The sequence below is a fragment of the Nematostella vectensis genome, chromosome 7, assembly GCF_932526225.1.
Source record: "Nematostella vectensis chromosome 7, jaNemVect1.1, whole genome shotgun sequence".
Taxonomy (NCBI): Eukaryota; Metazoa; Cnidaria; class Anthozoa; order Actiniaria; family Edwardsiidae; genus Nematostella; species Nematostella vectensis.
Window position 1 is genome coordinate 9,207,612 of NC_064040.1, and position 23,244 is coordinate 9,230,855.

At 41.1% G+C, this 23,244-nt stretch overlaps 2 protein-coding genes and 1 non-coding gene across 10 annotated transcripts in view; 1 reads left to right on the forward strand and 2 right to left on the reverse strand.

Annotated features, from left to right (window-relative positions):
• The window catches only part of LOC5503392, a 29,312-nt gene extending 15,102 nt beyond the window's left edge, over positions 1-14,210 (reverse strand). For 3 of the 4 annotated variants that reach the window (XM_048730485.1, XM_048730486.1, XM_048730484.1), the window contains exons 1-13: positions 13,451-14,210; positions 12,673-12,845; positions 11,766-11,843; positions 10,085-10,243; positions 9,246-9,374; positions 8,706-8,879; positions 8,381-8,603; positions 7,864-8,063; positions 6,865-7,071; positions 5,994-6,157; positions 5,442-5,642; positions 3,803-4,030; positions 473-3,267 (exon numbers count right to left, since the gene is read on the reverse strand). In XM_048730485.1, the coding sequence (XP_048586442.1) occupies positions 473-3,267; positions 3,803-4,030; positions 5,442-5,642; positions 5,994-6,157; positions 6,865-7,071; positions 7,864-8,063; positions 8,381-8,603; positions 8,706-8,879; positions 9,246-9,374; positions 10,085-10,243; positions 11,766-11,843; positions 12,673-12,845; positions 13,451-14,027 (5,308 nt within the window). In that variant the 5' untranslated portion in view covers positions 14,028-14,210. The remainder of the gene's footprint in view (positions 1-472; positions 3,268-3,802; positions 4,031-5,441; positions 5,643-5,993; positions 6,158-6,864; positions 7,072-7,863; positions 8,064-8,380; positions 8,604-8,705; positions 8,880-9,245; positions 9,375-10,084; positions 10,244-11,765; positions 11,844-12,672; positions 12,846-13,450) is intronic. The other variant, XM_048730487.1, reaches the window with a different exon arrangement.
• Positions 14,211-14,251: 41 nt separating this feature from the next.
• The window catches only part of LOC5503389 (protein unc-79 homolog), a 95,271-nt gene continuing 86,278 nt past the window's right edge, over positions 14,252-23,244 (forward strand). For 2 of the 5 annotated variants that reach the window (XM_048730488.1, XM_048730490.1), the window contains exons 1-11: positions 14,260-14,618; positions 15,545-15,665; positions 16,519-16,664; positions 17,548-17,718; positions 18,733-18,972; positions 19,254-19,587; positions 20,438-20,638; positions 21,375-21,605; positions 21,944-22,148; positions 22,781-22,869; positions 23,001-23,124. In XM_048730488.1, the coding sequence (XP_048586445.1) occupies positions 14,585-14,618; positions 15,545-15,665; positions 16,519-16,664; positions 17,548-17,718; positions 18,733-18,972; positions 19,254-19,587; positions 20,438-20,638; positions 21,375-21,605; positions 21,944-22,148; positions 22,781-22,869; positions 23,001-23,124 (1,896 nt within the window). In that variant the 5' untranslated portion in view covers positions 14,260-14,584. Of the gene's footprint in view, positions 14,619-15,544; positions 15,666-16,518; positions 16,665-17,547; positions 17,719-18,327; positions 18,359-18,732; positions 18,973-19,253; positions 19,588-20,437; positions 20,639-21,374; positions 21,606-21,943; positions 22,149-22,780; positions 22,870-23,000; positions 23,125-23,244 lie in introns of those variants that run through there. The other 3 variants (XM_048730489.1, XM_048730492.1, XM_048730491.1) reach the window with 3 other exon arrangements.
• Positions 20,219-20,290, reverse strand: Trnaq-uug. Its single transcript has one exon. It is a non-coding gene; the product is annotated as a tRNA-Gln (tRNA).

The following is a 23,244-nucleotide window of genomic DNA, read 5'->3' on the forward strand; positions in this document are numbered from 1 at the left end:
ACGGGCAACTCTAAATATACCAGGTAAGTCGTAAAGAGATGTTTATCAAAGTATGATGAAAGGGGGGCAGAGGATATCGCTATTCACCCTGGACGTGCTTATGAGGAGTCACTCATTTGCTGTGGTCTGCTGTTGTTCAGTGACACGGGTTTCCTGGCCAATTGTGTGTGTCACATAATTACAGACTGCAGTTTGGTGTAAGTCGGCAGTACTCCTCCAGTCACGCCCACCCAGATATATTAAATATATTGTTCATGATGAAATTGTTATGTTTATGTTCATTTAACATAGATGTTCACATAAGTGGGTCATTTTTTTTTCTTATGGCCGTTGTTCTGATTCCTATATGGATCTGATGATCTGTAAATTTTAATAAATATAATCCAATAATTTTGATTTACTATTGCAGTTCACATAAGCATTTTACAGGGAAAAAAAAACACGACATTTTGAAGGGTATGCATTAGCTTACCTTTCGTATAATCGCATTCGAATTCATCTTCACTTCCAGAGTCGATGACCTGAGCAAACTTCTTCTTTTTTCTTTCATTATCATGTGTTGGACTCGTAGCAGCTGGACTCGACAAGATGGTCCGTCTGTAAATACTAGCCTTGCCAACAGGCTTCAGGCGCCTTTGCACCATCACCTTATCGTCATCATCATCTTCATCATCATCATAGGCAGTATTGACAGCATTATTAGACTTCTTACTTAAATCTTTACCAGCAATAACCTTATTATTGGCCGCCGGTGCATCCTCATCGTCTTCACTCTCTGCTATCGCTACGACATTCCCATTAGAGATTTTTGCCTTCAAGCGTCTGCCAACAATAGGTGAGTCGGCATCGGTGTGATTGGGTGATTGACACAGTGCAGGACTTTCTAGTAATAATTTCTTTAATGCGCCTTTACCGCGCTTCCGAATAATAGGGGAGTCGACATCTGATGTGATATCCTTCTCCAATAGCCCTTCTCTTTGGCATGGGGATTCAGGAAAAATAATACTTTGTGCGCTCTTCGTGGGCTTGCGAATAATTGGTGAATCTTCATCAGATATGTTATCCTTCTTGGATAGCCTTTCCCTACAAGGGGATTCAGGAAAAAGGTCTGCGCTTTTAGGACTGGGATGACGGCCCAAGTTGTTGTCTACACTTGCCGGTACATTTAGCCGCTGTTTATGAGCTGGCAAACTAGAAGATTTACTTTGAGCTTGAGCATCAACTACACTATTAACAGTTGAGTCATTTGCGCTCTCAAGGGGCACCTGCTCTTGCCCCGTCACAGGTTGTTTTACTTTACCAGGAGATCGCTTTAGTTTCAGTTTGAAAGGCTTCTTTTGTTTAACATTCCCTGATTCACGAGATTCCGGATACATATGTTCAACATCCACCGAGTCACGCAGGCTTTTGTCTTGATGCATGATTGTGTTACAAGACTTTGAATTCTCAGGAACACTGACTAGAGTGTCAGATACTCTCTCTAAGTCACGCAGGCTTTTGTCTTGATGCACGGTTTTGTTACGAGACGTTGAATTCTCAGGAGCAGAGACATGAGTATCAGCGACCCTGTCTTTTGAAGTAGAGACTTCGTCGCTCTTATTTGTCCTTTCAAACGCACTTAATAAACTAATCGAATGTTCAATACTGGATTTGATACTTTTGTCCTTCGTCTTGATACCCTTTGTGCATGCTTTTTCATTCCTAATTATATTTGTATTCAACACTACGTTGGAACCAGTTTGTGCTGTAGTATTTGTACTTTTGTTTTTACTCCCTTTTTTTAAATCATTTATCGCGTAACAGCGTTTTGTATCGATCTGATCGTTTCTATGATCTGGAGAAGCTTTCCTATCGTCTATATCAATGTCAAATGCCTCCATCAAAATACTATCATCACCAAACACCATGCTCAAATCGTCATTATCGACGTTCCCTTGAGGTGACGTCATTATTCCCAGGTCAAAGCATGGCTCATCCAACAGGGTTGACGATTCAGGGGGGAGTTGCTTGCTACTTGGCCCCACTGTCCCAGGGTTAGGTCCATGAATATCTTTTAGCTCTTTGTCATCTGGTAATAATGGTGGTGATCCAGGGGGAGGTAATTTTCTAACATTGTCTACTATCCAGGGGTGGAACTCGTTAAATTCAGCATCACTTGGTAAGGACGATGATGACATGTTCACATCACCAAGAAGATCGTCTGAATTATTCAACTTTGGCGTATTACGAGGCTGTTTTTCTTGCTCTATATCATTGCCTACATCAGACAATTTCGTTGTTTTAATTTTTTGGTTTGCTGCCATTTGGCTAATAGCGTCAATTTTCGAATTTCCCCTACCTAGCGTGGATTCCGGTTCAACCTCGAAATCCATTGATTCAGGAATCATTGGCGGAGACTCCGGAAAGGAAATTTCTCGTGAGCAAAAATCCGAGTCATTCCCATCTATTAGTCTGGATTTATTCCCTCTTGCTGACTTACTAGAATCGTTAATTGGAAGAAGCTTTGGAACTTTACTAGCACGTCTTTGTGGAGTAACATCTTTTCGTTTCCTGTCTGATAACCCTGAGGATTTAATCGGGGAAAACGAGAAGTCTAGATCGTCTAGCGATGGTGGAGTGGGGACATCCGTAGCGTGTCTCTGCAGGCGCTGGTTCACTGCAGGTTTAACCTGTGGAGTCGAGGATGGCAATAGCTGTGATAATGGTCCGAGATCGTCATCAGAATCTTGACAGCTAGATACAGTCGATTTTACGTCCTTTAAAGTACCCTCCTTATCACAACTAAGCCATCGTGCTGTCCTAGCCGCGGGAACGTTGGTTTCATAGATGATTTCTGCATGGTTCTTTACGCCGTGCTCATCGGCAGGCCCCCCAAAATCAAGACTATCTTGGACGTCTACCGCGATATGATTCTCATGATCAAGTGATGCTTCAAAGTCATCATCTCTTTCAAATTTCTCAAGATATTCTTTCCATCTGGCCTTTCGTTCGACTGGAGATACGCGCTTCTTATCAATAGATCTCTTTTTCTTAGCTTTCTCCTTTGGCTTGGATTCTTTGAGTTTCTCTGCCGATTCAGTCCCACGCTCTTGTCGTACAACATCCAGCTCTTCAGCATCGTCGTCTTTAATCACTATTCGTCTCTGCTTTGTACTTATTCTTTTATCACTCTTTGCGTTACGGGCTTCTGCACCATCACCATCTTGGCCAGACACAATGTCTTCCCTCGAGTCATTTCCAGGAAGGTCGTTAGGGTCCAGGAAAGACCTACAAGCACCCAAGGAGTAAAAAATTACTTTTGCCAACAGGAAATCTGAGATGCATCGGTGAATATAACTAAATTCATTAGTGCGTGACTCCATCTTTTTTTCCATTTTATTAAATGAATACAATTTCTAACTTCGTCTAGAATTTTTCTAACATCATATAAAAATTACAAAGTGAATCATTTAAACGAAATTAGGGCTTTTGCGCAAATAGCTTTCGAAGCTGGTGATTTTGTTGGGTTTTGGAGAAGGTTGTTTTTCGCATAGTCGTGCGGAAGCTCACAGTACTTTGTTTTGGAAACAACTATTTTGATGACGCGGTCGCGCGAGTGCTGGGTCAAGGTCACCATTACCACCACCCCTACCCCACCCCCTTCTGCCCACTCCAAGCACCGCCCCCTCTGAACCGTTACCTCAGCAGACGCCTCATCGAACAACTAGAGGTATGTAGCGAAAAAAACTACTTACGGTACGTAGTGGTTTTGCGGACAAAACACTGCAGTTCAGTAAATCATAACAGCGGGCTGCACACTGACCTCATTTCCGCATCGTAAGAGTCGTCTTCCCCTATGACGTCACTTCCGTGTAATTCAATGAATTCCAGGATCTCAACCAAGTGCTTGGTGCGCCGCGAGTGCGAGACGAGGAGGACTGGGGAGGGTGCTGACTGCCATGCCATCCACTCTGTTAGAGACAGCGGTTTGACAGCGGGCTCGACAGGGTCACATGACCTTCTCCTGGCAACTGATGGCGAATCTGAAGATCTAGGATGAAGGCGATGGTAACAATGAATGTATGTCATCCTCGGGACCCAGGGCGTCGCGGAGATCGGTTTCTTTCTTCCTCGCGCGCTCCCTGTGTGCCCGATCTCCGCGACGCTTTAGGTCCCGAGGATAAATGCATGTGGAAATTGAAGGGGCCTCGGCTTTATGGAAATATAACACAACTAGTGTCCCTTTGTAAAAAATAAGGAAGAGGGATGTATTTAGGGTAATCTCTTTGACGTCATTCCGTATGAGGATAAAACAGATACAAAGAGTGACAAGATTTAAAGAAATAACAGCAACTGTTAGGAATAGGACAATAAAGTTGTAAAGTTAATAGCAACAACAACAACACCGGATACGCTCATCGCGCCTGAAAGTAACAATAACTATTAATGTGAGCAACAACAATAACAACACCAGATACGCTCATCGCGCCTGAAAGTAACAATAACTATTAATGACAGCAACAACAACAACAACAACAAAAACAACACCGGATACACTAATCGTGTCTGACCGTAACAATAACTATTAATGACAACAACAATAACAAAAACAAAAACAACACCAGATACAATGATCGTGACTGAAAGTAACAATAACTATTAATGTCAGCAACAACAACAATAACAACACCAGATGCGCTCATAGCGCCTGAAAGTAACAATTATAACTATTAATGTCAGCAACAACAATAACAACACCAGATGCGCTCATAGCGCCTGAAAGTAACAATAACTATTAATGTCAGCAACAACAACAATAACAACACCAGATGCGCTCATAGCGCCTGAAAGTAACAATTATAACTATTAATGTCAGCAACAACAACAGCAATAACAACACCGGATACACTTATCGTGCCTGACCGTAACAATAGCTATTAATGACAACAACAACAGCAACAACAAAAACAACACCAGATACACTAATCGTGACTGAAAATAACTATGACGACGATAGCAACAAGATACACTCAATGTGCCTGAGAGTAACAACAGCAACTGTATAAATAACAACAGCAACAGAGACAAACTGACATGGGCTTGGCAATGATAACAACTATAACGATGACAACAATAACAACACCAGAGACACTAACACTGACATGGGCTTGGCAATAAAGTATCCGATGACTCCGTCCCACTCAATATCCCTAATAGCCCAGTAACTCCGCCTCACATACAATTCGTAATTCTAATAACCGATTCTTCGGCAAGCGTACAGTACGATAACCAGTTCCGTATCACTTCATATTAAAATTGCTCTATACTTTTGCGGAGGGCCCAATGCTCATGACTTTTTTCTAAGACGACTACAAATTTACTTATGCATATAGTATGCACAGAAAAGACTATACAATTACGACAATGGCGATGAAAACAATAACAACACCAGAGGTACTCACCTGCGCCTGACTGCTGCCTTGGGTGTAGTCCCAGCCTCGCACCCTTTGAGCTTGAAGTTCTCTTGCCAATACATCAGTTCCCCATACGACAGCAGCCCGTCATCCTTGCGTGACGTCACGCTAGGCGGCGTGACAGCCTTAGTGAGTAACGCCTTGATCTTTCCGCTGCTCTTGTTTGCATCAGATTTCCGCTTATTTTTACTTCAAAAGATATACACAATATCTTGGTTCTCGTTGAGCAAAAATTAGTGACCAGTACATCGAGGGGGCACTCAAAATGTTTAACAATTGTTTGTGTGGTATTTTGAAAAGGTCAAGGCTTAAACTTCACGTAGAATGAATCGAATTTTTGGGTCTTCGTTATGATCTTTTTAATCTCTTTTCTTCTTATTTATTTGTATTCTATATTGGTTTGATTATTGTATCATACATGTTTTTTTTTGGAACTTGGCATGTCAGCACCTTACTAAGTAAAGGAAATGGTTATGTGGGGATCAGGGGGTCAGGTCAAAATCATATGGGAGTTGATTTTTCTGTACTGTTGGTACTTACCCTTTAGCCACATAACTCCCCACCGTCATCTCCATCTTAAACACTGTGGGGGTAAGGTGTTTTGGGATCATACGGGGGTTATCCTGGTATAGATCAAAGGAGCCAGTCCCTTTTACGATGGCCTTGTGGATAGACTTCTTATTGGATTGGCTTCTCTTGTACACCTGAAACAATTATTTACCAGGATATTTAGTAGTGAAAAGTATAAAGTGTTAATGCTTTTCTGGGAGTATCCTGGGAGCGGTTCTATAAATAGCTAGGGTGACGCTGATGACAGAATTAATGACAATGATAGCTTATGATAATAATAATGACTTACATTACTGTATCTTATGGTTATTAAGTGATGATTTTGAGAATTATGATGTGAATTAAAAGGTGATATGAAATAAAGCTGCACCATGATGATTATGAGAATGATGATGAAACAATGATTTAAGAAATGTGATATAGTATGTCGACTACCTTATTCTACTTTATTTTCTCGGCACATTTCGCGAGTCTTTAATTTCGTGATCGTGGAGAGAAATTGTGTCTGCAGGGGATTTGATTTCGCGAATGAAGTTGCTAATATGCGTAATAGTTGATACACCAGGAACAATAATGGAAAGATACAAGAAGCTCGTAGCTACACACTACAAGGAACAGGAACAGGATAGTAAGGGCTTGTACAAATGTTGTTTAGAATTTGTTATAGGACTATTAAAAACACAAATATATGATTCTTCTGTATCCATTAAATTTCGCGAGATTGAAGTTCGCGGCCTTTATTTTTCGCGAGTATTGAAATCCACGTATTTTAAGCTAATCATAACAATAAGAAAGATGGCGATGAATGATCATGATTATAAAAGATAAAAGGGTTACCCACCTGTTCCTCCTTGCCTTCGGCTACCAGAACCACAATCCGGCCATCTCTCTTGCGGCCCGTTCTGCCCATGCGCTGTACAAGCCTGATAGGTGACGCATGCGCATCAAAGCACACAATAAGGTCGACGTCACCGATGTCTAGTCCCTCTTCACCAACGCATGTAGAAACCAGCGTGTTGTAGCCACCCATACGAAAACGATGCACGACCTGGATATAGAAAAACAGATCTGCAATAAGAAAATGGGTGTTGTGGCTATGCAAACAAAAATTGTGTTGCATTGTGTATCTTTTGTTGGGGTCAGCTGTGAAATACTGTACATAGTTTTACAAAACCTTTTCTTGTGTCAAGGAATCAACAGAGGGTAGTTTTGGCAGCAATGCTAGTTGGCGCTGGCAATGTTTTTACAGGGCCTTTGAAAGGGGGATGTGAGAAAGAAATTGTTGCCAGCCAAATAAAGAGTCTTACATACTGAGGATCAGTCCCCAAGCCATCCAAGTTCTCAGTATTTCTTCCATTCCCCAATCAGTCTAGATTCAGTTCTGCCCTTTCATGACAGATACCTAAAGTTCTCAAGTTTCTTCACCCTTTGCAATTGTTTCCTCTGAATTGTTTTCACTGAAGATTCATTATTATTTTTAAGCAGGTCTTTGGTCTAACATATATATGTAATCAACTCATCTACAAGTTTTATAAACATTTTTATTTTATTTTAGAAAGAGATCTTTACCTTTTATGTGTGAATAATTATAATAGCTTATAACGGATATTTTAACCATTAGTATCATCATCACCACCATCACCAAAAATCACACTACAACCACCGTCATCATGATCATCACCTCCACACCATCACCATCATAGTGATCATGCTTATAATCATCATCATTACTACTAATCTCAATTCTACTATTATTTTTACAATAATTATGATTATAATAATCATTTTTACTATTACTATGTATTATCATCATTATTTCTGACATCCTTTTCATACACACCTCAAGCTGTTCCTTCTGTGACAGCCCCTTTGAGCTTTTTCCAGTAGATGCCTGTCCAATGAAGCTCATGACACGCACCAGAGGCTTGTGGCGGCAGAGGATAGTTGTGATCTCCTTGACACTGTCTCGATACTGGGAGAAAATCATTACTCGAGTGTCTACAGATGGCTTACCCTTTACTTCGCCCAGATTATCACTACCTAGAAAAGACAAAAATATTAAGAATTTTAGATTTAAGAATAACGCATGCAGTTTATTAAGTAGTGGCATGAAGATCATGACAATGGCAGGTTTTTATTGAATAAATAATGGGTCGTGTAGCAGCTCTCAGAAGATTTCACCTGATTGGATTGATACACCACAGACAAAACAATGGGAAACAAAACAATAGAACGGGAATACAATAGAAAATGAGGTAATCCAGCCAATCCTGTTAGGCCTTACGAGCGGGCTGCTACATGACTGTAAATAATTCTTGCATTTTTACTCAAGGTTTTCTTTTCAATGCCGCTTGTACCTTTGCTTGTAGACTCTGCAAATTTTTTGAAATGCTCCACAACAATTTCCTCAAGCTTCTGAAGCTTTGGATGGCTTTTGAATCGCGGGTCAGATGCCTGGAACTGCATGGAGCGGCGACGACTGGGTGAGGAAAACTGTGAGAAGAGAGCACTGGTGTCTGCAATCTCATCCAGGGGTGTCTCAATGCTCTCACGGAGGTCTTCCATTATCCCCATAAACTCCTATGTACATGATTGTAATACAAGCTCAAGTTTTATCATTCCCTCAGCAAAGACATTACAAACTCGGAAGAGTAGTGTGTACAAGATACAGTAAATTGTTACCTGATGTCTCATTAGCTCTGTCTTGGCACGAGTCATGCCTTTGCTTCCCTCCATGATTCCTTTGATGAAGTTGTAGAATGACAGGATTCCATGTTGATGCAGGAGCTCGTAGGCATGGTACAGGCTTATCCCCATGGCAAAGTCTCCCTCAATACTCCCCACCTGGGCTCTGTTCTGTTAAAGATTAGCACAACCAATAAGCACTCAGAAGAATCAGGTATTAACCCTCCACACAGGGATGGATGTACTGTGTGTAATACCAACAGAATGTTAATGTAAAAAAAGCAATATAGTACATTTTGCCACAACATGTTGCTCAAAATGTCGTACTGGTATTAGCGTACAGTATGTATGTTATACATTGTCTTTCTCTATACAGTACGTACCTAAAAACAAATGATGTTAAGGTAAGGGGTCAATACATCCCATACTATGTATCATAAAATGGGACAGGAAAAGTGGACAGTAGCCCACAGCACATACTGTTCTTTCAAATAAAGGAAAATAAACATGGAGTTCCATGTGTAGTCATTTTCTCACCATGTTCTCAGCTGGACCCTTCCTGAATTGTTCTCTGCAGCTCAAGAGCATAAATTTGGACATGCGCAGGGGGTCCTTCTGCCAAACAACACGATTACAGAAAAGCCTGCCAACAATGGTGTCCAGAACCTGATAAAGACAACAAACAATACGATTACAGAAAAGCTTGCCAACAACGGTGTCAAGAACCTCGTAAAGACAACAAACAACACAATTACATAAAAGCCTGCCAACAATGGTGTCCAGAACCTGATAAAGACAACAAACAATACGATTACAGAAAAGCCTGCCAACAATGGTGTCCAGAACCTCGTAAAGACAACAAACATTATGATTACAGAAAAGCCTGCCAACAATGGTGTCCACAACCTGGTAAAGAAATTCCTAGGGTAAATAAACATGTGTTGATACAGATAAATGAACCTTGCAGTGTGTTCCATAAATGCTCCAATAAAAGCCCCCTATCTAATGAACGCCTCCTATTTATGGAACCCCCCCTTAAGCTAACAAGCTTCCATTGATCACTCGTCACAAACACCCCCCTCTAAGAAATGCCCGCCCGCCCCTCTTGCCTCCCTCCCAGTTTAAAAACAAACGGCATAGGAAGTAGGGTAATATAAATCAAATTTAATTGCCTTTTTGCTTAAACTGAGCTAGACTTCTACTGAGTGGGCTTACTCAATGTCAAAAGACGCTTGCTACGCGGGCTATAATTCAATGTGGTCCTGACTAAAATTAGAAACCTGATGTGCTTAGGTTTCTTATTTTGTTAAGTTAATAATAAACACTCTTCTATAACAGGGGATGGGGGTTGTTGGACATGAAGTAGCCTACACTACCTTAAGATATTGGGTTTTCACTCTGACTATCTGGTCACCTAGTGGCACTACGATCTTCTCTACTGTCCGTGCGTGGGTGTAGGGCTTGATATCTTGGGAGTCCTCTGAGCGCAATTCAACATGGCTTATGAGCAGATTGGTGAGTACTTGCTGTACTGCCTGCAACATTTAAAAACAATGTTTACTTTCTGAGAGTTCAGTTTGAAATCCCACCCTCGCTATTAGGAGACTATGGACACATACTGCATATGCACGAGGCAAATTTAATGCACATACTGTACCAGCGAGAATCCCTTAAACTCTGTAAGGGATAAAATATACAGTGTAATTACAATGCAAAAGCCTGTGATAAATATCCAGATTTCTCTGATATTTATGAATGGAATAAGCCTGAAATTGAGACTCTGTATTTTGTATCCTTAGTGTCTACTGCATGTCCAAAGCACTGTGGTCTTTTACCCTGTTGTCATCAATATTACACAACCAAACATTTCCTCTCACATAAGGATGTCCCCATTTGCTCTCATATTACAGGGGCGGATCCAGGATTTCAAAATGGGAGTGGATAATGGCCAGATAGACAGCTGATCCAGTGGTTCTTGGTAGGTCACAATAACAATACTTCATGCTGTATTGGATTTGTCATGTCAGAAAAGTCAAGCAAGAAAAGGCACATGGACAGTACCTCCTGTCCCTCAGACATTTATTTTCTTTTTCAAGCATAGTGACTTTTCATTTTTGTACTCAAAAAAGGTATCCACCAAATCCACTCCCACTGTATGGAATTGAGTACAATAGAATACTCGCAACTATCTTTTATTCTTTAAAAACTAGACACAACAAAGCAACTTAGCTACAGAAGAAGATACTTAATTTTTTTTTCAGGGTCCAGTATACATCAAATTGTGCGCTCTGATTGGCTGTCGTGAGGTCCAGTATCCTACGATCCGGACCCAGCGATACCAGACCGCTCACATCCAAAGCTCGAAATGGTGAGTTGATTTGTAAAATGACCATCAAAAACTGGATTTTTAATCCCAAAGTTATAGATCTTCACACTAAAACTGCATTTTTATTTGTTACTTTATCTAGAATCATTGACTTTACGAAAAATCGGCTTCAAACTCCCTGTGTTTTGACAATTTCCTGCCATAATGATTTTGCAATGCAAGCGACAATTTCAAGTTTGCTGGAAGTTTATTTGGGACAGAAAAAGCAGCAAATCGTCTCTTCATGCGAAGAAAAACAACAAATCACCAGCTAAATGTATCCACACAAGAGAAGTTCTTTAGTGAATGTATCTTATCTCCTGTAGAGGATTTAAAGAGCAAGAAGACATTCCTACGATCAATTAGAGTTGAGACAACGTATCAATTTGGACTAAATTATTTTACAAAATTGTTGGTCAAAACTCAGAGAATGTCTTCTTTGGAGGTTCTGTATTTCTGGAGGATAAAAAGTGCTGTGTGGAAATACAAAATGGAGTTTATTGAATTATCATGAGCGAACAAAATCTTCAAGAACATCGACAAAAGTCAGAAGTGAAACTTCGCCTCGCCTCGGTCTGTATTTTCAAGACCTTGGTCACGGTATTTCAAGATATGGACCTCCCATCTGGTAAATAACATATATTTCTTCTCGATTCTCTTTAGAATGATCTGAGTTGATAAACATACAGTACCTTGATGTCATCACCTGGGGTTGCACTGAGAGCAAGCACGCGGAAGTTGGTGGTGTAACTCAGAATTTCTCTCACCACCTGATAAAGCATGGACAAGCACTTTCTTTTAAATATAATTGTTTTATTAAAAATACTGGTTCCTGCATGGCTCAAGTGCCATAAGGGCAAAATACATTAATAATAATTTGTTTTTGAAATTATCACAGAAAATAATTTAAAAAATCATTAGCATGAATTATCGGCATTTATATATTTATACAGTATATGCAATTTTATATGCTTAATAGTATGGTGCAACTAGAAGACACATGCACGCATAATGCTTGCCAATACTAGATTTTCTTTCAAATAATGGAAAAAAAATCCAATGTTACTGTATTTCTGTTGTGGTAGTAGAAGTGATTGTCAGGGAGGTGCAGTATTTAGCTGGCAATAGGAGTGGTTACCTAGCAATAAGGGTGGTTACGTGGCAGTATGGGTGGTCACATAGCAATAAGGGTGGTTACCTGGCAGTAGGGAAGGTCAGATAGCAATAAGAGTGTTTACCAGTCAGTAGGGGTGGTGACATAGCAATAAGGGTGGTTACCTGGCAGTAGGGGGTGGTCACATAGCAATAAGGGTGGTTACCTGGCAGTAGGGAAGGTCAGATAGCAATAAGAGTGTTTACCAGACAGTAGGGGTGGTGACATAGCAATAGGAGTGGTTACCTGACAGTGGTGGGGGACACCTAGCAATAAGGGTGGTTACCTGGCAGTAGGGGTGGTCACATAGCAAAAAGGGGGGTTACCTGGCAGTAGGGGTGGTCATGTAGCAATAAGAGTGGTTACCTGGCAGTAGTGGAGGACACCTAGCAATAAGGGTGGTTACCTGGCAGAAGGGTTGGTCACATAGCAATAAGGGCGGTTACCTGGCAGTAGGAGTGGTTACCCAGTGCCTTGTGAGCTTCGTCCACTACTAATAACACCACATCAGCCGCGGCACATGAACCACGACTCAGGTCGTTTTGCAACACTTGCGGCGTAAGGAAAAAGACTCGTTTAGTCCGCCACAAGTTTTCACGCTTGGTAGGGGCCATATTACCTGCAATGGGATACAATTAATTAGTTCAGTGTCAAATCAACAACCAGCTTGATAAAAAAATTTTCTTTAGGCAATATAAAATCATATTAGGTGGTTTATTCCTCAAGTAGAAGCATTCTTTGAAATAGGAAGTAGCATAGATACTGTACCTGTCAACCTCTGAAAATCTCAAGGCTTGAGATGTTTTGGAGGGGAGGGGTGGGGTATATTAATTTGTTTTAGGGGAGGGGTGGGTATACTGCTCTCAATCAACAAATTGCACAAATCAACTTATAGATCATCCTGAGAGGGTGTTTTTTGAGGGTGTTAGATAAATTGTGCTACGCAAGCAAATTAATGTTTTAATTATTTTAATAGAAAATAGGCGTAATGACGATTTTTTGTAGAATAATTTCTTGGAAGCGATAAAAATCGTTAAATAGCGGGAGATTTGATACTCAATGTGGGGAGCGGGTCCAAAATCTTGAGACCCAAGGTATGGACAGGTATGGAGTAACTTTTTCTTCTAATTACAACAAACTCTCACCTAGTGGGGACTCTTGCTAGCAGACAATTATAATTTAATAAAGGCTGCTTTATTACATATTCCTGTTCGACCAACCAACCTGTCATTTCAGCTGTATCCGCCTGTGGGATGCCCATTATTTGATAACATGCCTCGATCTGCTGGGCCACCAAAGGTTTAGTAGGGGCCATGAATACAACTTTGCCCTGTGGATACCATCTGTAATAGTTGTACATCACTACAGCAGCTATAAAAGTCTTTCCAAGACCAGTGGGAAGGGTGACCATGATGTTCTGGTACAGAGCTTTCTGTACGATATTAAATTGGTAATCTCGGACAGGGTAGTTTGTTGGATAAATCCAGATGTCTCCGCTTTCCATATCAAAGCCTGGAATGATTTCAACGGGAATGCTGTTGGATGTTGTATTCGTGGAGGTTGATGAGTTACTCGGAACATTGTTTGGAAATCTTGTACTCGTTGAAGGACCAGGGTCGATTGAGTCCATTTCAAGAGCCGCAGCAAGTAAGCCATCATCATCGTCCTCATTAAGATCGATTACTTCTTCAAGGTTGTAAGCACTAGAGCAACCAGGACTATTTGGTCGGGTAAAATTTGAGGACGATTTTTTTCCCCAACTTTGAAACAGCGTTCGCTGGTTTCCTTCTGATTTCTTCATATTTTGTAAAGATAGTCACAAGTGTTAAACCAAACAACATATTTACCAACAGGATAAACTCTCAGTCATCATAATACCATAAGGTTACCTGGAATTCGAATAAAACCCTGTAACTTGAACCATTTTATTGACGATTTCAACAAGTGATCGTGTTGTTCGCGCTTTACTTCAAAATGGCGCGCCTCAGTCATGTGACCTAATGCAACCAATCAGCGCCGTGTAAAAAACTGCTGTTCCCATACAATGGTAGGCTCGAAAAGAATCTCACATTCACAACAAACATGGCGACCGGATGCTAAATGATCGTAGCAGATTCGTCAAGAAATAGGCCGATCGAAAGGACACCCCAGCTTTTAGGTATAAATTACTTCTAGTTCTTCTTTGAATGCATCATGTAGAAGCTTGTTAAGTTTGTGAAAAAACGTTTGGAAGCGACGTAGGGCGACAGCGTGAACTGGCTTGCTCATTTGCAGCTGTGAAATACTCTAGAGTTCCAGATCAAGAAATGCCGACAAGAAAAAATCAACCGTGATCGCCGAGTTTAAGAGAAGAAAAACATGTCCAAGCATCGATCTACTCGCTCCGAACAATGTGAGTCAATTGTGCCCATTGGTATTAGACAGTATCTTAGAGAAATCATCGGAAAACAACAGTACAATAAATAATGAATAAAAATATGAATTTTTTTTTTCTAAAAAACGATTACTTGAATTTTACTCTCTTTCATTTTTTCAAGCTTCTTTGCATCTTAGGAAAGCATGAATAGGGATATGTTTTATTCCTGCATTAACAACAACTTTTGTAGACATGTACATGTAGTAAATTGTTACTCCCCTTTTAAAATAATCATGGAAAAGCTCATACAATATTAATTTTTATGAAAAAAGCTTCTTAGACATAAGCTTCTCAAATGACCTAATCTTTTCAGGCAGGAACTGGGAAGAGGGGGGAGGTGGAGGGGGCTGGCATGATACAGGACATCAAAAATACTGTGGGTGGGGGGAGGTTTGGCATGATACAGGACATCAAGAAAACTGTGGGGGGGGGGGGGGTGGCATGATACAGGACATCAAGAAAACTGTGGGGGAGGGGGTTGGCAGGATACCGGACATCAAGAAAACTGTGGGGTGGGGAGGGGGATGGCATGATACAGGACATCAAGAAAACTGTGGGGGGAAGGGGATGGCATGATACAAGCAAGCATCAAGAAAGCTGTGGGCGGGTAAATTCCTTGAAGTTTTAGATAAAAACAGGGGATGCAGGCATCTCATACTGTAGGTGTTACAGCAATGTTTATGGATTTAATACTCTCCTACTACCATAAAACCCCCTTTCCATGCCAAAACCCCTCCTCCACCACTCTACCCACCCAAGCAGAAGACAACCTCCTCACCTTTGCCTCACATGGCCCTTACTGCACCACACAACAATTAGCATTTGTTTCATGACACAACCCAAGCTGGGTGAAAATCTGCCAGAACCAGTCATTTGAAAGTGTGATTTTATATCAACTGCAGTTAGTGCAAAAATCCATGGACTTAGGGAAATATACAAAAGATTGGACAGCAAGACTCTGCCATTACCGACTGGGAATGATGTTGCAAACTTTCTCACATGGTTTCAAGATGTGCTTCAAGGGTAAGGCTTTGATTTGTCTCTTAAGACACTTGATGTCTTATATGACAAGCGGACAACCAAATCAATTCCTTTGAAGTATTGAAGAAAATCGAGTGTCAATTTGTAACTTACTTTTCGATACTTCCAAGGGATTGATTTAGTTGTCCGCTTGTCATGTAAGACATCAAGTTGGACTGACCTCATATACGCAAAATGGAGTGGTTTGCAACTACAGATTATGAGATTTTGTACCAAACCCCCAAATTGTGATTTTATTTGCACATGTGTCACGCCTCGCCAATTATTAATATCTAATTTTTATCCAGAATTTGCAAATGAGAAGCATTGGTGATTATGTTTGCCAAAGATCAGATCGATCACACGTTTTGAAGGGGCTACTAAGTGGGTTCCATTTTGAACAAATTTTTTAAAAGAATTACCCACGAGGGGCCTTAAAAAACTCTCATAACTGACTTTGCAGAAGGGTTTTGAATTGTCATGCTAGGTAAATTTAGAATGTTGACTTTGCTTGGGGCTTTAAAAGTGTGAAAACACGTTTTGTATTTTTGGGAGGCCTAGCATTTACCCATTATTTTTAAAAGTATCAGATTTCAGTGTAGGGTGATTATTATGAAGTGTAACTGATACACGCTTGGTAGGGGGCATATTACTTGCAATGGGATACAATAAATTACTTCAGTAGCACAGTAGCAGTAGCAGGGGGTGGGGCACTGGGGCACGTGCCCCCCAGAAGGGGCGTGGCCCCATTGTTTTCTTAATATCTCTGTTTTGTGCCTCCCCCTCCCCCAATAATTTGAGGCCTACTACGGCTATGAGAGTGTAGGCCAAAAGGTATTGTTGTATTCATCAACAGCATTGTCAAGGAGGACAGACCAAAATTGAAACCAGACAAGGACTGCTTTGATTCTGAGAATCACCCCTCGATGGCCTACGCAGACCTCTACCACGCCCTGGTCAAACTGGCCAGGGTGGTACCTGTAGTCGAGCTTGGAGGGGAAGGTATGCAGAAGTTTGTTAAATCATTAGTCAGGGGCACCAGGAAATGGGGGAGGGGGTAGTTGGGGGGGGAAGAGGCTTTAAGGGTAGGGGTGGTTTCAGGGGGATGGGTGGGTGGTGTCAAATTCTTAAGTGCTATTTATAAGAACATAGGGGATAACCTTGTTTTTTATGCACAGGATTTAAAACAAATTTGTTGTCAGTTGCATTACCACTTGAAACCCGTTGGTTTAAAAAAAAAATGTCAAGAAACATCTGTTTAGAAAAGTAGCCACTGCCCGTCCCCTTCCGCTGCCCCTGTTAGTGTGTGTCGTTGGTGTGGTGTAGTGATATCATTTGGCAGTTGAAAGCCGTTTTGAAACTAAAAATGCACTGTGGATAAAGTCAACACACTAGCCTGCATAGTGGCATTTGTCCCACAAAGAGTAGGGCGTAGGTGAATTCTCCCCTGACAGGAACGAAGAAATCGTTAATCTCGTGGTCTTTCAATGTTAAATATTATATCTTCCATGTCGAGTTACAGAGAAGCAAACTCCCCGCAAACTGAAACCCTTATCTCATGTGTCAAGAGACACTAGACACCGACTAGACAGCTATGAGTTATGTTTGATTTTACAAACGGAGCTTCGTCTGGGCTTGGTTGCAGGTGGTTGATAGAGAGACCCTCAATCCTAGTACCAGACTTAATGCGACCTAAATTACAGCCCCAGTTTTGCACTACATAAAACACAAACAAACCGCCGCTACGCAGGCTATCAACACACAACTGTTTTCTGCCATACATTTGTAACTATTATTCAACGTCAGTACCACCAGTATTGCTAACAATGGAAAAACTATGTACTGTACAAAAAAAAAATGAAAATTGTTTATTTTATTTTTCTAGCATTTGCCAAGAGCATCCTATCCATTATGGCATCATTGATCCCATTTCTACCAAAGGACCAGTTGAATTCCCTCCCTCTTACTTTGGCTATAAATCTTGCTACCTGGCCAGAGACCATGCATTTCATGATACTCAATCTTCTTTGTGGATACGTCATGCCAACTGTGCTATGTAAGTACTCAATCTTCTATGTGGAAACAAGCCAACTGTGCTATGTAAGTACTCAATCTTCTATGTGGATACATTATGCCAAGTGTGCTATGTAAGTACTCAATCTTCTATGTGGAAACAAGCCAACTGTGCTATGTAAGTACTCAATTTTCTATGTGGATACATTATGCCAAGTGTGCTATGTAAGTACTCAATCTTCTATGTGGATACAAACCAACTGTGCTATGTAAGTACTCAATCTTCTATGTGGATACATTATGCCAAGTGTGCTATGTGAGTACTCAGTCTTCTATGTGGATACATTATGCCAACTGTGCTATGTAAGTACTCAATCTTCTATGTGGATACATTATGCCAACTGTGCTATGTAAGTACTAAATCTTCTATGTGGAAACAAGCCAACTGTGCTATGTAAGTACTCATTCTTCTATGTGGATACATTATGCCAACTGTGCTATGTAAGTACTAAATCTTCTATGTGGATACATTAAGCCAACTGTGCTATGTAAGTACTCAATCTTCTATGTGGATACATTATGCCAACTGTGCTATGTAAGTACTCAATCTTCTATGTGGAAACAAGCCAACTGTGCTATGTAAGTACTCAATCTTCTATGTGGAAACATGCCAACTGTGCTATGTAAGTAATCAATCTTCTATGTGGAAACAAGCCAACTGTGCTATGTAAGCACTCAATCTTCTATGTGGATACATTATGCCAAGTGTGCTATGTAAGTACTCAATCTTCTATGTGGATACATTACGCCAAGTGTGCTATGTCAAGGGAACCCAGGACCCCCCTTCCAGCGGCAAAAATACAGTAAATGTATAAGACATCTAAAATGCAGGAGAAAATGCCTTGAAAGGGCCCCCTCCTGTTAAAAATCCTGGCTACGCTGCTGGATACACTATGACAACTGTGCTATTACATTTTGCCCTACAAGGCGACTACAAATCTTTCATTGTAAAACGCGATTGCTTCATAATTAATAAATGCTGCTATATTATGTTAAGATTTGCTGCATCCACCGCCCGGTCGACCCTCCTATGCCTCCTTGGCATGTCCATCACTTATCATGACAGTCCTCCAGCACTGTCCAGACTCTAAACAACAAGCTCAGTTTGTGGAAGCACTAATGCAGTGCAAACCAGATGTATGTATGGACCTTTTAGCCGTAGTGGCATATGGGCCTCAACCCATCCTCAACTCCGCTGGACAGATTCTTCTTCATTACTTTCCTCTTTGGACACAAGGTTAGTCCATGCTGTGGTCCGCGTCATCCCAGAAAAGTACCAAGTGTGAAAAAGCATCCATTTCAATCGGCTGATTTTAGGAAACCAATGTAATATTTTCGATTAAATTTGGTAAATGAAGTATAGAACTTTGCTTTTAGATGGTTATTTACATACACACTAGCCTACACTCATGATTATAAACTATTTGGAGCATTCGGTTTCTATATTGACAAGTAAAGTCAGCGGCCACTTTGCTCTCTTTGCTATCGAAAGTGACCGTATATCATCTCCCTTCTCAGGTGGCGCTGATGACTGGCAATATGTCTATGAATCCTGGTTTCCCTCCAAATGCCAAAACAAGGATTGTTCATCCCCAAACCAAGGTCACTGCGCCTACATTTGCTACGATGCCTGCTATGCTGCAAAGAATTGTGACATACCTCCGCCTGCTTTCATCTGTGCAAAATGTAATGAGGAAGCAGAGAAGGAGTTGGCGGATTGTCCAGAATTCCTGGTGAAGACTGTTCAGCCACTGGGCCCAGTACCTACCAAATGCCAAGGCCCTTCTTGTAAAGGCCAGGGCAAGCCTAGTGCAGTCATGTGTTTTTCGCCAGAATGCGCAACACTCAATAGGTGATTGCTTTTTGTTTTGTACCATAAGGCTAAGTTCAAACGTCGTATTATCCATGAGCCGTACTCAATGCAAATGCGTGCAAATGAAGATGAAACAATCAACTCGATTCATGTGCTTGTATTTGGATTGAATATGGCATGGATAATACGACGTTTGAACTTAGCCTAAGAATATAATCTCAATCAGTCGTTCCTTGTAATTTCTTTTGTTTATTATTGAAAAAAACAGTATTTATATCCGATGTTGTGAATAACTTTTGAATAAATTTCTTACTATGGACTTGCGTCGATAAGAACGGATACTTTTGCGTGATTCGGCATTGTTTGAGAGCGCATAATGGCAGCATCGTTTAGGTTGAAGAAATATGAAAAACACAAAGCAATGTCCCTCACTGGATTCAAATTTTAAAAAGATGTCAAGAGTCCATTACACCATGAGAACGATTAATGTCACATCGTAAAAAAAGAACGTCTTGTTGTCGCAAAGAAGAAGAAAAGAACTCGTATTGCTGGATTCAGAGTCCAAAGTGCTCAACAGCATACCATGGGATCCTCAGATGGTACAACAATTAAAAATAGAGTTCGTTATGACAAAAAAGAACATATAAGGTAAAAAAAAAAAAGAAAAAAAAGGTCCCACCGAGATTTGAACTCGGATCGCTGGATTCAAAGTCCAGAGTGCTAACCATTACACCATGGGACCGTCAGTTAATGCATAGTGAAGAAAAATCTTTAGTAGAGAAAACTCGGCCCGGATCGATGGACTCAAAGTCCATAGTGCTGTTAATCACACCATAGGACCTTTTAATTTATGAACTTTGGTATAGGTGTCCCTTAATATTCCCTACAGGAAAAGAGGAGCTGCTCTGTGCCAGGAGTGTAACGTCCTGTATCACGAAAACGAGAAGGGCGGGGCACGACACGTGGTGCAAACACTGTTCCCAGACCCCTGGTCCATGGAGGGTTGTGACCAGGCCTACGCGACCGAAGCCGTCGTCCGTCTGCTTCGTGAAGCCAAGCCTTGTCAAGGAACGAGATGTGAAGCTATGGGGTAAGATGATAAGGATGCCATGCGTGAAAGCATCTTTGTGCTCTATAGTTATTGTGGAATTTAGCGCCAAGACTCGGACTCTAATACTATCACTTTAGAAGGAGGCGATAGAGACAGCGCTGATATTTCCTTTTTTTGGAGTTTTCTTGACCCGGCCATTACTCGAATAAGCGTCTCTCCCGAATAAGTGCCTTGCCTAAACGTTTTGACTTCGATGATGATATGGGCAGTGTAAGTGAGAAGGCAAGTAACGATAACTGTAAGTGCTACAGTACCTGCCATGGTTTTATGGTTTTGGAGGGATTTTTACTTAAAAGTCATTTTAATCTAGAGATGAAACGGATTTTGAAATAAGCGTCTCGCCTTAGGCATGAAAAATTAAATAAGCGCTGCGGCGCTTATTCGGGCAATTTGTAAATTGCCCCTATATTTTGAAACCGTACTATCGTGTTTTTATCAATAACAAGCTCTACTGGATGACAGCGGCAAGAGTTGGTGAAATGGCTTCTCTACTTTAGCACAAATTTTGTCATTTCAGCTGGCTTTCGTTTGAGAGGGGTAGGTTTATGGTTTGTGAAGGCCTCGCTAATCGGGGATAGGTATGAAAAACGAAACGTAAAAAGTTCAGTAGCAAGCCTAAAAGATGCCCCAACCGATCTGAGGCCCAACGAATGCTGTAAGCGGGCGGTAAAACAAGCGCTATCGTTGAATTTTACCGCGTGCTTTTTCACACCAGACTTGCAGGAGACGTATTGAGACTTGAGCAAGTAGACGACGAAATCGACAACGACATCAACAATCGGCGCATGCTCAGTCGGTTTGGCATCTGGCTACTTGTGGGCATATGTAGCGACCCCACAAAGTGCGAGTCACCTGAGAGGCTTGGGCGACTTGTTGCCATGGTAATTGCCTGGATTGACACCACTTCGTCTCTGATGCGAGACTATGTGGGTGAGCTGCTAAAAAGGTGAGACTACAGGGAAGGGTCACGGGAAGACATCTCTAATTGCCGCAAAGCAATTCAAAAACATGCTGCTTTTCCATGAAGCTATGCAAAGGCTTTTCTTTAAGAGGTCTATTGAGTCTACAAAGCCCACTAGAAGGGGCTCAGGATGCAACATTTGTAATTTTCTCACCCCCAATCTAGTTACCGAGTTACACAATGCATCCATTTTTATCGGCTAATTCAAGCGATATATTTTTAATTAAATGTTGTCAAAAACATTACAGACACCATTTCGTAGACTTTTTTTTTAAGGTTTTTTTGTAGATGACCGTTTGTCTTAATTGTTATTATTATCCTAGACTTGCATCTCAGCACGCCAGTAAGTGGTTGAGCGCTGTTCGCGATGATAAGATGGAGTTATTCTGTGCGTGCATCTCTCCATCTCCGCCTGAATACGCCAGAGTAGGCACCTGTTGGGATGCGCTAACAAGTACTGTACGGCAATACGTAGAAGGGCTTCACCGAATCTGTTGCCTCATACCGTTTGACTTGCTTAATATTGAGGTGAGATCATCAGAAGAGACTTTTATCACAGCATATGTATATGCATATAGTATAGTATAATGTTGAAACGAGCCAACAATGGGTTAGGGTTTTTTTTTTAATTTATAAGGAATAATTTTCCCCCAGTATTTCAAAACCCGTTACGACCCCGCTTATGGAGAAAATTTATTTTTTCTATACTTATATGTGTAACAAAAAAAGAAAAACTATATCTGGGTCTTGGGAGTTTTCATGTGACTCCACGCTAACTCGCCACTCTAAACTATTCGACCTTTAATCAACCAATTAGAGCGCGCGTTTAAATTGATATTGTCACGGAAAGAGTTTGGGTCGCGCCTTTGCAATATTATGGTAAGGTACTATGATAACTAATCTCTAATGTTCAGAGCAGATGTTGGGAGAATTCAGGTGATGTTGTAAGATGATAGACAAGGAATATCGCAAAAGAAAACAAAGCAAAAGTTGTTCTGGTATGAAGTGATTCCCAATAAAGGAATAGTAGTTTGGTTGACACTGTGCACACGTCTGGTTCTTTTAATTTTCCATTCTTTTACGCCGCTCCCTCAGAGCTGCCCCCACAGCTTTCTTGCCTCCCATTAGAATTATTCCAGAATTTGGCTTATTATTGTAAGGTGTGGGAGACGGTCATGCCATTGTGGATGGATGCCATTAAAGCCGATGTTCCACCAGAGGATCTTCCCAAGTTCAAGGTTCTGCTTTGGTATGTTATTACTATTGATTCAAACTCATGTTTCTGCAGTTTTCAATACCCTACGAATTCTCGCCGACTATTTGGGCAGCTAAAACTTGTTGACTTTAAAGTCACGCCAAATAACTTTTGTTGACTTATAGCAAACTGTTTGACCCGCTCTTGTCACCATTCAAATGGCCGGCAGAGATTAGTCTTGGCTTCGTGAAAAAGGCCGTCGAGTCGTCCAATCACACACAGCTAGTACAGGGCCTCTCGTGGCTACAGGTATGATGAACCTGGTACATTATCAGAAGCAAGAAGGGATCTTTTTGCTTTAGGAGCTTCGTTGACTGTCGATATGAGGGACCTTGTATTAAGCAGGGCCTTTCCTAGCTACATGTATTA